This window comes from Saimiri boliviensis, chromosome 3, assembly GCF_048565385.1.
Source record: "Saimiri boliviensis isolate mSaiBol1 chromosome 3, mSaiBol1.pri, whole genome shotgun sequence".
In the NCBI taxonomy this organism is placed as follows: Eukaryota; Metazoa; Chordata; class Mammalia; order Primates; family Cebidae; genus Saimiri; species Saimiri boliviensis.
In genome coordinates, this window is record NC_133451.1 from 75,871,287 (window position 1) to 75,885,833 (window position 14,547).

General features: G+C 42.1%; 1 protein-coding gene across 1 annotated transcript in view; it reads right to left on the reverse strand.

Annotated features, from left to right (window-relative positions):
- SCD5 (stearoyl-CoA desaturase 5) overlaps positions 1–14,547 on the reverse strand; it is a 171,835-nt gene that overhangs the window by 71,263 nt on the left and 86,025 nt on the right. The window contains exon 2 of the mRNA XM_003923955.4: positions 9,315–9,445. Coding sequence (XP_003924004.1) covers positions 9,315–9,445 — 131 coding nt within the window. The remainder of the gene's footprint in view (positions 1–9,314; positions 9,446–14,547) is intronic.

Here is a 14,547-nt window from a genome sequence, read left to right on the forward strand (position 1 = left end):
CCTGGAACAATGCTGAACACATGTTTTCGCTGAATGAAAGGATAAATGTGTACCTGGACACTGGGAGAAGCCTTGGAGCAGGGGTCCACAACCTCCGGGCAATGGACTGGTATGAGAATCTAATGATAAATGTTACATATTTGAATCATCCTGAAACCATCCCCCCAGCTATGGAAAAATTGTCTTCCATGAAACTGGTCTCTGGTGCCATAAAGACTGAAGACTACTTCTGCATTACGGCACAGCAGTAAAAAGGTGACCTCTGGAGTCCAGATGACTACATTTAAACCCCTCTTCAGTCACATAAAACTGTCACATAAATCTAAATGTCCTTGGACAGGTTACATAACCACTTTTCTGTTTTCTCACCTATCAGATGAAAAAAATAGCAGTACTACCTTGCAGGGGCATTATCAATGACTTTTTTTTTTTTTTTTTTTTTTAGTACAGTGGCACAATCTCAACTCACCGCAACCTCCACCTCCCAGATTCAAGCAATTCTCATGTCTCAGCCTCCCAAGTAGCTGGGACTACAGGCACACATCACCATGCCTGGCTAATTTTGTTGTTGTTTTTGAGACAGAGTTTCACTCTTTTTTTTTTTTTTTTTTTTTTTTAAAAAAAAAAAGAGGGGTTTTCACCATGTTAGTCAGGCTGGTCTTGAACTCCTGACCTCAGGTGATCCGCCCGCCTTGGCCTCCAAAGTGCTTGGATTACAGGCAGAGTTTCACTCTTATTGACCAGGCTGGAGTGCAATGGCAAGATCTTGGCTCATGGCAACCTACGCTTCTGGGGTTCATATGATTCTCTTGCCTCAACCTCCCAAGTAGTTGAGTTTACAGGCGTGCGCCACCACACCTGGCTAATTTTGTATTTTTAGTAGAGATCGGGTTTCACCATGTTGGTCAGGCTGGTCTTAAACTCCCAACCTCAAGTGATGTGCCCATCTCGGCCTCCCAAAGTGCTGGGACTACAGGTGTGAATCACTACACCTGGCCCTAATTTTGTATTTTTAATAGAGACTGGATTTCACCACGTTGGCCAGGCTGGTCTCAACTCTTGACCTCAAGTATCTGCCTGCCTCTGCCTCCCAAAGTGCTAGGATTACAATTACAGATGTGAGCCACTGTGCCCAGCCTATCAATGACTATTAAAGTACTTAATGAAGAGCTGGTATGAAGTTAGCACTCAATAATTGCTTCATTTTACTATTGTTGTGATTATCATATTCTTGCCAAAGTTCATGATCCATTATTGCATGATTTACTCAACATCTTTTTATGTAAAGTTTGGTCCAATCATAATACACTGTGGCTTCTACTTCCTGGTCCAACATGTAAGGAAGTCATCACTTAGAAGTCATCACTTCTATCTTCACAATAAGAAAAAGCTGAACAAATTGAACATCAACAACTCTTCTTCTATCCTCTAAAGAATTAAGATTACAAGACAAACTGTTGCCTCAAAAACTAGAGACAGGCAATGCACAGCTGGCTGACCAGAATCACAGCTTACCAGAAGCACAAGCCCAAGAGCAGAAAGCAGCCCGCAGCGAGAGCCTGTCTGGGCAGGAACTCTTTAAACTGTAGCTGATGAGTTGCTGGAGGCTCAGTGTGGACATCTTGAGAGTTAAAAACTTCAAGGGTGTCTAGTCTTAAAAGGCCCAATACTTTCATGAATTTTACCTCTAAAACCCCTACCAAATTCTCATTATGAAGATCTAAGAAAAGTCCCCTGTTCTTCCCACAAGAGGAGGAGAAACTGAATCATTTTGAAATACATCCAGAGCTTTCTGTTCTCCTTAACAAGCCCTGTCCTCGAGAGAAACTATTTTACCAGAGCCTAACCAACTGAGTTTACCAAAGCCTAATCAACCTGGGGGGAGGAAAATACTCAACTCAGGCACATAAAAGACTGAGACCTAATCATAGAATGCTGACTCTCTAGAATGCTTCTCCTCTTCCCCCACCTATCACCACACAGGGCTCCAGTATAATTGCAAGGTATTACAATGGAAAGAACTGAAAGCCTTAGACCCTATTTAAGAAGTATCTAGGAAAACCCAGACAATAAGGGAGATAAAAGCAAGGACTCTAGAGGAAATGTTAGCCTCTGCCACAACAGCTACAGCAAATAACAGCCTAATCCCCAGCCAGATAAACATAAAAACCTCACAATAAAGGCCTGTTTACCATAAACTCCAATAAACACAGCCTAATTCCTAGCCAGATAAACAAAATCTCACACTAAAGGCCTATTTACCTCAAGTCCTTTCACCCAGTCCATCATATGCAGCTTTCAACAAAAAAATTACAAAGCATGCTAAAAGGCAAAGGCATAATCTAAAAACCCAAAGCGAACATCAGAACCAGACTCACTTATGGCAGAGATGTTGAAATTATCAGACCAGAATTTTAAACAACTATGATTAAAATGCTAAGGGCTCTAATGGAAAAGTGGACAACATTCAGAAACAGATGGGCAATGAAGGCAGACAGAAACTCAAAGAATGAAAGGGAAGCGCTAGAAGTTAAAAACTGTAGCAAATGGCAAATACCTTTGATGGGCTCATCAGCAGACTAGACGTGGCTGAGGAAACAATCAGTGAGCTTGAAGCTATATTAATTGAAACTTTCCAAACTGAAATGAAAAGAGAAAGGATGGAAATAATAAAAAATAAATCTATGGAAATAATAAAAAATAATTTAAAAAAATCTATGCTGTGGGACAATTATAAAAGGTGTAACATGTGCAATGGGAATACCAGAAGGAGAATAAAAAAAGGAACAGGCTAGGCTGGGTGTGGTGGCTCATGTCTGTAATCCTAGCACTTTGGGAGGCCGAGACGGGCGGATCACAAGGTCAGGAGTTCGAGACCAGCCTGGCCAATATGGTGAAACTCCATCTCTACTAAAAAAAAAAAAAAAAAAAAAAAAAAAAAAAAAGAAAGAAAATTAGCCAGGCGTGGTGGCTGGTGACTGTAGTCCCAGCTACTCGAAAGGCTGAGGCAGGAGAATCACTCGCACCCAGGAGGCAGAGGTTGCAGTGAGCCGAGATCACACCACTGCACTCCAGCCTGGGCAACAGAGACTCCATCTCAAAAAAAAACAAAAGAAAACAAAACAAAAGGAACAGGCTGGGTTTTACTGACTCATGCCTGTAATCCCTTCACTTTGGGAGGCCGAAGCAGACAGATCATGTGAGGGCAGGAGTTCGAGACCCGCCTGGTCAACATGGTGAAGCCCTGTCTTTACTAAAAAATGTAAAAATTAGCAGGGTATGTTGGTGAATGCCTGTAATCCCAGCTACTTGGATGGCTGAGGCATGAGAATCTCTTGAACCTGGGAGGTGGAAGTTTCAGAGATCACGCCACTGCCAGCCCAGGCAAAGTGAGACTCTGTCTCCCAAAAAAAAAAAAGGAAGAAAATATTTAAGTAATAATGGCTGAGAGTTTTCTGAATTAATGACAAGCACAAAACCACAATCCAGAAAATTCAGAAAATCCCAAGCAGGAGACATACCAAAAAAAACCCTACACTGAAGCATTATCATATTCAAACTGCAGAAAATCAAAGATGAAGAGAAAATCTTCAAAGAAGCCAAAGCAGAAAAAATACCTCCTTACCTAGAGAGGAGTGAGAAGAATTACACCAGACTCTTCTTTAGAAACCATGCAAGCAAGGAGAGTGAAATAAAAGATTTAAGTGTTGAAAGAGAAAAACCCACCCACCTAGAATTCTGTACCCAGCAAAATTATTCTTCGAAAATAAAGTAGAAATAAAGACTCTCAAGCTTGGTGTAGTGCTAAATGCCTATAATCCTAGCTACTAGGGAGGCTGAGGGGGGAGGGGTACTTAAGCCCAGGAGTTCAAGGCTGCAGTTAGCCATGATCGCACCACTGTACTCCAGCCTCGATGACAGAGCAAGACCCTGTCTCTTAAAGAAAAAGAAAAAAAAAAAAAAAAGACTTTCTCAGACAAACCAAAATTGACGGGATTTGTCACCAGTATACCTGCCTTGCAAAAAATGGTGAAAGGTTGTATTCCTAGGTATTTTATTCTCTTTGTATTAATTGTGAATGGGAGTTCACTCATGATTTGGCTCTCTATTATTGGTGTATAGGAATGCTTGCAATTTTTGCACATTGATTTTGTATCCTGAGACTTTGCTGAAGTTGCTTATCAGCTTAAGGAGATTTGGGGCTGAGACAATGGAGTCTTCTAAATATACAATCACGTCATCTGCAAACAGGGACAATTTGATGTCCTCTCTTCCTATTTGAACACACTTCATTTCTTTCTCTTGCCTGATGGGCCCTAGCCAGAACTTCCAATTAAGACTATGTTGAATAGGAGTGGTGAGAGAGGGTATCCTTGTCTAGTGCCAGTTTTCAAAGGGAATGCTTCCAGCTTTTGCCCATTCAATATGATATTGGCTGTGGGTTTGTTATAAATAGCTCTTATTATTTTGAGATATGATCCATCAATACCTAGTTTATCGAGAGTTTTTAGCATAAAGAGCTGCTGAACTTTGTCAAAGGCCTTCTCTGCATCTATTGAGATAATCATGTGGTTTTTGTCTTTGTTTCTGTTTATACGGTGGGTTACGTTTATAGATTTGTGGATGTTGAACCAGCCTTGCATATCCCTGGGATGAAGCTGACTTGATTGTGGTGGATAAGCTTTTTGATGTGCTGTAAAAGGAGCTCTTCAGAGAGAAGAAAAATTATATCAGAAACCCAGATCTACATATGGCTAAGTGAAGGTAAAATAGAAACTTTTATTTTTCTTATTCTTAATCTAACACATAACAGTTTGTTCAAAATAATAATAGTAACAATTTGTTTAGTGATTATAGCTTATGGATAAGTAAAATGAATGATAACAATGTCATAAGAGATAGGAGGGAGAAATTGGGAATACTGTTATAAGGTACTTGCGCTACTGCAGATTACCACTATGAAGCGGTATAGTGTGATTTGAAAGTGGGTTTAGATTAGTTGTAAATGTATATTCTAAAGTCTAGGGCAACCCATGAAAGTTTTTTAAAAAGAAGTATAATTGGTACGCTAAAAGAAAAGAGAAATAGACTTATACAAAAAGAGTAGAATACACAAATCAATTAAGAAGAAGAGCAGCAAATGGAAAACAGAAACTTGGTAGATATTGATCCAACTATATCAATAATTGGTAACTTGATAGATATTAGTCCAACTATACCAGTTAAAAGAGACTGTCAGAGAGGATTTAAAAAACAAAATTAAAAAAAAAAAACAAGACTCAACTCTATGTTATTTAGAAATCACACTGTAGGACATCACATAAGAATATGCAATGGGTGGCCTGATTCAGGAGACTGGGGTTTCAGTCTGTCCATCCAGTCATTAGCTGTGTGAACTTTGAGAAGTCACCGGTATTCTCTGTTTACTCCTCTGTAAAATATGAGAATTTAGGCTAAATCCCTTTAGTTCTCTTCCATCTCTCAATCCAATGCCTCATTACCATGACCTGATGAGGAACTCTGCACCATGAGGGAGTAGGCTGAAGCATCTAGCAGGTGCTTTTGGTTGGTCTGGGTCTGTGAGAGACGCAGATGCAGCCAGCAGGAGTAGATGCATGAGTGTGACAGCACAAATCCGAATCCTGGCTCTTGCTTGTGAAAACTTAACTCTTGGAGAACAGGAATCTCTTATCTGGGTCCATATTTGACTTGGAGCAAATTATAAGGAAGTTGCAAGCAGTCTTTAGGTTGACTTCATCCTACTGGTAAGGAAGGAGGATGGACCAGAGAGGAACTCAGTGGGTCTCTGCTGAATGCAAGGGTTCAGATGGGACAGAGGATTTTACAGCTTCTTGTCAGACATTCCTGCCCCATCATCATCTTTTTTTTTTTTTTTTTTTCCTTCTTGAGATGGATGCTTTTCTTCTCTGTGGCCCAGGCTGGACTGCAGTGGCATGATCTTGTCTTACTGCAACCTCCACTTCCTGGGTTCAAATGATTCTCCTGGCTTAGCCTCCCAAGTAGATATAGGACTACAAGCATGCACCACCATGCTTGGCTAATTTTTGTATTTTTAGAAGAGACGGGGTTTTGTTATTTTGGCCAGGCTGCTCTCGAACTCCTGATCACAGATGATCCACCTGCCTCAGCCTCACAAAGTGCTGGGATTACAGGCGTGAGAGACCACACCCGGCCCATCATCATCTTTTTAGAGTAAAAGTATCTCCACTTTTCCCACTATCACCCCTCAGCCCCATACACACATCTTCTATAGAAGAAAAAGAAAAGGATTTAAAATGTTTAAGTTTCAACTTTAAGAACACTGTTCTTAATGATCAAGGTCTTGTTTACAGCATCTAGCAAAAGCCCTGCTGATCCCAAACTGAGACAACTATGGCATGACTTGTCCATTTTGGTCAACAGCACAACCATTTGGGTGAAGGAGAGAAGACAGAGAATCTTTAAAGCTGTCTTTAAAAACCCCTGGATTATCAAAGGGAAACTGAATCAATGACTGCATTAAGTCGGGGTTGTAAGTCACCACCCTACACTGGCAGAGCATAGCATTTTAACACTTCCCCAGGTTGTTCTTCTCACAGGGTTAAGTGGTTTCAACCAACTGTTCTAGACAGCGACTAGCTCTAGTTCTGTTCTAGTTCTCTCCCACTGACACAGTTCTGCATGTTACGGAAACTGGCCCTATGCTGATGTTACAAATGCCTTTGACCTAGGTCTAAAGTGACATTGTTATACAACCCCAAGCCCAGGAAGCACTGAAATTTCCACCGGGAAGCTGGGGATTCTAATAACCTGCTAGACAGAAAAGCTCCACGAAGGCGAGGCTTGTGACTCTTGGCTTATTGTTATTCTCGCTGTGCCTTCTCAGTGCCTGCCACATAGTAGGTGTTCAATAAATGTTTGTTGAATGAATTCTTAAAAATCCATTACAAATGTGGGCCTTGAAAAAGTATGGATAGTTCAAATTTGACGGTTTCTAAAACTACATTTTAAAGCTGTTCATTTTTTATTTTCCTAACAATCATTAATTGTTTTCTATATGATAGATATTAACATACAGAAGCCAAGTAAACAATATATCAATTCTCATAAAAGAGAAGGGGAGAACAATATTCACCAAATGCTACTATAAGCTTGACACTTTTTATTCATTATTTAATCCTCCCAACAACTCTGTGAGGCAAATATTATTATCATCCCCTTGCAGATAAAGGAACTGATACTTGCAGAAAGGCCAAGCATTTATTCCAGGACCTGGGTACTTCCATCTATAGTGTACTTTCTCCCTAAAATAAATTTAATATCACAGTCTAAATTCTGTTATGTGGTGTTTTGTTAAGAAAACTTAGGTTTTCAGATTTTGAGTTATAAACAAATAGTTTCACGACGAAAAGAAAAATCAGAGTTTTAAGCTTCAGTTACAAGCTATTTATCTTGGAAAAAGTTCCAATAGAAACATTTTATAATGACATGAGTGTGTCTTTGGAGGCTATAAAGAATGGACTGCTTGAACACAATATATGAAAATTATTGGCCGGGCACGGTGGCTCACACCTGTAATCCCAGTACTTTGGGAGGCCGAGGCGGGTGGATCACGAGGTCGAGAGATCGAGACCCTCCTGATCAACATGGTGAAACCCCGTCACTACTAAAAATACAAAAATTAGCTGGGCATGGTGGCGCACGCCTGTAGTCCCAGCTACTCAGGAGGCTGAGGCAGGAGAATTGCTTGAACCCAAGAGGCGGAGGTTGCGGTGAGTCGAGATCACGCCATTGCACTCCAGCCTGGGTAACAAGAGCGAAACTCCGTCTCAAAAAAAAAAAAAAAGAAAATTACCCAGTTAGGTCCTAAATGTCATCTAAGACCTAAGTCAATTATTATTTTGAAAGCACAACACTGAAGTAAGATGGTTGAAGTCAAAATAAAGTACACACAGTTCACACTTGCAGTGGTGAACAAAAGGCCATGAAACTGGGAAGCTGCCAACCACTCCCTAGTTGTGCACGTCCTATTATGTACCTATATAAGTACATAATAGCTTATTTCCTAGGACCCTCGTACTAATTCCTGACTGTGCTTGAATTACAAGCAGTATATATACACACCACCAGTGGCATTTCCTAATTGATCTATTGTGTTATATCCTATGTGCTTTATGAAAAGTCACACTGTATGAGGGAAGCCTAAAACAAGGAAATGAATTCTGAACTACAAGAGCACTTAGAGAAATATTCGGCATCAGCTTATCTCATAGGAATGGGAGGCCCATGGCAGAGGTGGCCACACGAGCTGTGTGTCTGAGGGCCACAGGGAAGCTCCTGGGTCACCTGTTTCCCTGGACTCTAAGCACTTTTGGCAGTCACTATTCCTCCCCAGTGGGTAAATGCATGGGGCCTGGAATCATCTGCACTCATATGTGGGCAGAAATTTTGAACACAAGTTGTTCTCACCCAGATTAGGAAGTGGGAAAACAGAGATCCATGCCCAAACCAAAAGTACCCAAGGAAAGTACCCAAGGAGGTGGGAAATGGTCTGGGACTCGAATAGCCCTAAAGAATATGGCCTAATCCTAGGGCAGAGATGGCCGTCTCTTACATTTTTATAGCTCCTTGCAGTTTTCATTGATTTTGCAACAACCCTGAGGATGAAGTTTTATTCTTATTTTTACAAAGAAACTGAAGTTGAGGAAGTGATTCACAGCCAGCAGCCAGCAGAGTAAAATCCTGAGTCTTCAAACTTCAGATGGAATAGTCTTTCCACCACGACCTTGTAGGGCAACCTCAGTATTAGATTTTGTAAGAGCAATGACTTGGAGTCAGGCGGGCCTGCAGTCGCCTACCCCCGAATGTACTATTCTGTAGGCATATGATTTGGGCAGGTTCTTTAACTTCACTGAATCTCATTCTCCTCGTCTGTAAAATGGAGACAGGTGTAACATCTAGCTCACAGGGCTACTATGCGGATCAAATACTACATGCACATCAGTGTGCTCATCACAGAACTTGGCCCCTGGTTAGGGCTAGACACATGTTGAGGTTTTCGGGGTATGTTCACAGCATGGGTTCTGGATAGAGGAGTCTCCTTTCCCCTCTGTAGTTCAGCATGCCTTAGGGCACAAACATTTTACTGTATCTAAAAACTACCACGAGATAAAAACTTGGGACAGACTGGGTGTGCTTGGGGCCTGAACACCAAGCCTAGGATGGGGGTGGAGGGATGTCAGCCCATCTTTCCCCTCCTCCCATACTGCTATCTACACTGGGTACCCAACACAGAGAGGACCCGCCATCCCCACCTGGAAAGCCATGGAGTTGGCGACAGCCAGAAATATCCTCAGAGGCAGCTTGGCCTTGTAGGACCTGTGGCTCCACAAGCGATGGGCACCAGCTGTCACACCCAGAGCGGTCAGGAGGAAGCAGAAGTAGGCTGCAAGACACAAGCAGGGACAACGTCAACAACGGTCCCCGAGCTTTCAAACAGCCCCCATGCTTTTTCTCTCCTGAACAGGGACACACGCGGAATGGTGGCAGGGGAGGACTCTGTAACACGAAAAATCAATAACTTGAGAAGAGACAGCCTTTTTACGATTTGTAGCATCCCAGTACCAGGCGGAAGCAGAGAACTTTCTTCAGCAAACTTTGACCTTTGAATATTTTTCCCTACATCAAACAAATCTTTTATTTGCTAATGTTTCTTGCCAGTCTTAATGCAAAGTCACAACCGTGTCAATGTACATTCACAATTCAATTTCACCCGTATGCTCTTGGCACAGCAGAGACTGAGCTGTATGTCACCTCTTAATTGGCACCTATGCCAGGGTGAGTGTTATGTGAAAATCGTGTTTCTAAGTGGCAGTGCCCATTATCAGTGTCAATATACATATTTAAAGAGAGCACAATATTACATTTTCCAGAAGTGTTTGACTGATCTTGATCTCAATCTATATTTACATGGTTCTAAAAACAAGATTTACCCTTAACTGTAAGATTAAGAGGTCCCTGAATACATGTGGTTTTCATGGACATTACAAACCATTCCTTACTTGAAAGATTAAAAGCAGAAAACAACGATCTGCCCACAAATCACAGAAAGCAGCAGTAAATAAAAAGCTCTGGCGTCCTTTGTTATTGTAATTTAACCTTGGTCATGAGTCCATGAAATGGACAGTCATTTTCCTTGTCATCCCTGACCTTTTTGTCTCTACTAACAATTTTTTTCAACTGTCAAGTAGTTAGGGAACAAGTAAAATCTAGAATGGAAAAATTCAATGTGATTCTATTTTGCCAGTAGGCTGAACTTTGGGTGCAATAAAATTAATTCCAAAACTCCATGAAAAACACTGGCTAAAAAAGGATCCCTCTAATCCACATTTCCCAGTCAGGCCTTTACCAGAGACACTGTCTTGTCCTTTTGGGAATCTCCAGTAATTTAGGGACCACTTGCATGGTTGTCTGTCCATCCCTATGGCACCAACAGGGGCTCAAGGCAGCGCCTGTACCGTGCAGTGGTGGCTGCTGCTTTCCCACGGTCCTCCCGGCAACTGGAATTTGGCTATGTGACCTGGCCCTGGCCTAACATAGTGCCTCATCTTCCTGGCCATGAGAATAAACACCTGAGCCAATCCTTCTCCCTTTTCAGGCTCAAAGCTGAAGCTGTATTTACCAAAGATGACATTATGACCCAGCTAAAGAAACCTGATAATATGATAGCAAATCTTGAGGCCAAGAAAGTGAGGCACAAAGACAATGAAGAGGCTCACAAGAGCCAAATCTGCTTTAAGCCACTGCTTGCTGACCAGGAGCTCCGTCATTCTTTTGATCCTGGGAGCCTCCACAGTATGTCCTAGTTACTAGAGCTAACAAACTCTGTTTCCTTGCTTAAACTAGTTTGTACTGGATTTCTGATGCTTAAATTCTGCCGAAGCTCTTGGGAGGAAACCAACCCTCTGGTCATGACCCAAATGAGGAAAACCCACAAAAACCCTGGGCTGAATGTGAAGACTTATCAGCTGTCCCATTAACAGGATTCAGTTTTCCTATTCTGACAGTGCTAATTCTCTGCTCTTAATTTCTCTTCTAGGATCTTTGTGGAGACTCATATTCAAACAAGTGTTCAGATGGATACTGAGTAGCTAGCTCTGAGGTAATGAAATATTCAGACACAGAACTGGTGACTTTGAGGGGATAAAAGGAGTAATGGGCCATGTCAAATACTTTACCAAGTAGCTCATACCGTACAGAGAAAGGTGCTGAATCGAAAGATAACAGAATCACAAGATGACAGAACTGTAAGCAACAAACAAGTGTGGCAGTCTGAATGCAAACAAGAGTCAGCTGAAGCAAAAAAACAAAAGCAGGGATTAAAAAATCTATGAAGCAGCCTAGAGAACTCAGGGATGGTCTGCAAGATAGGCTATGCTGCCTTTAAGATGGTCCATGTGCTCCCCATCTCCAGGCATGCACGGCCTTGTGTAGTCTCTTCCCTGTTAGTAACTCGCTTCTAATCAAAAGCATATAGCAATATTGAGGGAATGGCAGTTCCACGATTAGTTTACAAAAGATTGTGACTTTTGTTTGCTAGCACATTCTCTCTTGAGCTGGCTTTGATAGCGCAAGCTGCCATGCTGGGGAGGCCCATGTGGCAAAGAATTGAGGGTTCCTCCAGCCAACAGTCAGTAAGGAAATGAAGTCCCCAATCCAACAGCCCTCAAGGAACCAAATCCTACCAACAACTACGTGAGTGAGCTTGGAAGCAGATCCTTCCTCAGTGGAGCCTTCAGGCAAGACTGCAGCCCTGACCAACACACTGTAGCCTCATGAGAGATCTTGGGGCAGAAGATCCAGCTAAGCTGTACCTGGATTCCTACCCCACAAAAACTGTAAGAAAATAAATATATTTTGTTTTACACTGCTAGAATTGGGAGTGATTTGTTATGCAATGATAGATAACTTTAATGTAAGACATAGGCAGGAACCTTCCCTTCATGGAAGGAAGGTACATCTTAAATCCTGATTGCAAAATAGTTTACCATCTATAGGGAAAGTAAGCAGGCTGGTGTTGCATGGGGTAGGGGGTGGAGGCAAGGGGAAGAGGGGAGTGACTGCTAATGGGTTTATTGTGCAACTATCCCTACATTTATTTTAGGGATAAAATAAACTTTTTATCCCTAAAATAAATTTTTTATCCCACTGAGCTCAGAACTGGCAGTTTAACAGGAGTTTGAAAATTAAGTTTTTTTTTTTAATTTATTTTAGGGATAGTTGCACAATTCTGCAAATATACTAAAATGACTTGTATACATTAAATAGGTGCATTGTACAGTATATGAGTCATAGCTCCAAAACCCATTATTTAAAAAAAATTACTGAATTCCCATTGGATTTTGTTATTATATATATTTTCTTAAAATAAAATAGACCCGTCACAAAGCAGAACAAAGCAATCAAAAACCAACCATTGGCCTGGGATGTTCCCACAGGGACCATCACCCCTTGATACTTGCCACCATCAGACAAGTGTCAGACCTCGGACCCTTGAATCTTAGACAGAGGCCAAGAAGAGTCTCTATTTGACCCTATACCTATGCCTGAAGCTATCAAGACCACACAGGATTGGTGGTTAGGAATTCTCATTGCCCACGCTTGGATCACAATCCCAAGCTCTAGCAGCCAGGGATGGGAAGAGGCAGAGACCAAAGCTCTTTTGGCTTCTGTGTGGAAGGCACAACCTCCTATCTGTCCTGATTTCCCTGTTTGGTACACTGTTATCATAATGATTGTAGTGACCCTCTCCTGACCATACAACAGAGAACAGTCCTAGAGAGATGCTAAAAAGCAAAAAGTAAAACTCCCTCAGTTCCGGACCTGATCAGAGAAAGAGATGGACGGCCCCCTCCTAGAGCCATCCCTGAATGCTCAACAGAAGGAAGCACTTGGCAGAGCTCTCTAACCTTCACTTACAATCTATATCTCTAGAGCGTCAGAGTGAACGTTAATAAATAATAAGAGCTACCATTGACTGAGAGCTTTTGACGTGCCAGGCCCTCTGTAAGCACAGTAACTCATTTAATTCTCACCACAAGTGTAGGGGGTATGTACCATTATGATTTCCATCTTATAGATGAAGAGAACTAGACAGTGATAGAGCCAGGATACAATCTAAGGCAGGAAGAGCCCACATTCTAAATGCCCCTGCTGACTGCCTGTGCCCTGGAAGCAGAGTTCATCCTTGCAGGAGGAACTTGAATAAATCATGTCCTTTTAGCCAGCTCAGAACACAAGCTGAAAGTCTTGCAAGTTACCCCTTGCCCATAATACCTACACCATCATTCTGCATCCTGTTCAGCCTTGGCTTGTCATAAACATGAGTGCCAGGAGAGCTAAGATTTAATGAGACAGCTTCTTAGAGCTACTATTATGTACCAGCTACTGAGCTCAGAAATGGGAGTTTAACAGGAGTTTGAAAAGTAAGTTACTTGCTATATAACGACAAAGTATGGAAAATGCTGCAGAGCAATAAACAGAATAATAAAAGAGAGATTGAAAAGTAGATAATTTAGTTTGGGGGACCAGAGAAAGTTTTGCAAAAGCAGCAAGAATTTAGGCTAATGCTTATAAGGAGAAGTCAACTGAGCAAGGTTCAGAGGAAGCAAGATCAGGCAGAGGGACTCATAGATGCAAAGCCCTGAGGCTGGAAAAGAGGATCTGATGAATGGAAGGAAACATAAAACATAAACTTACCATTTGCTCCAGCAATTCCACTTCTAGGTGTTTACCCAAAAGAATTGAGAGCAGTGATAGGATTCAAACATATACTTATACGTCCACATTCATAGCAGTATTATCACAATAGCCAAAAGGCAGAAATCATCCACATGTCCATCAACGGGTGAGGAACATCCCCGCCTATCAGAAAGTCAGAAGGGAGTAGAGACTCACTGACGGCTTGCCCTGGGCTGTCACTTTACCAATGTACCTAATTCTCCTGTTTCACTCCTATGAGGTAGATATCACAATTTCCATTTTACCTATTTGCAAAACTGAAGCCCAGAGACATTACATAAATGCCTTGCGACCTCCAAGTGATAAAGCCAGAACTCCAGCACCAGACCAGTCCAACCCCAAGCCCTTTCAGGCAAGTGCAGTGGTTCTCCACCCTGGCTGCGCACTGCGGTCACCTGAGATCTTAAACGTCCAACTGCATCAGAGATGGGGGCCAGACAGCAGGCATCTCTCTCGGCAGATGATTCTGATGCAAAACCAGGGCTGAGAAACTCCTGCCTCATAATGTACACCCTCTCTTAGACACCATGTGGCACCACCCTCTCAATTTATTAACAGAGATGAGATCCAGAGAGCACTGCTCTCCCTGCAACCTACCACCAGATGCTGACTCTCCATGGGGCCTCAGTAAATGCAAAGTGACCCTCGCACCAGGAGACAAGGTCATCCTTTCATGTGAACTCAGAGTCCTGTTCACACTCCACACCCCCACTCCCACCTCCCCACTGCTTCCTTTGATAGTGAGAT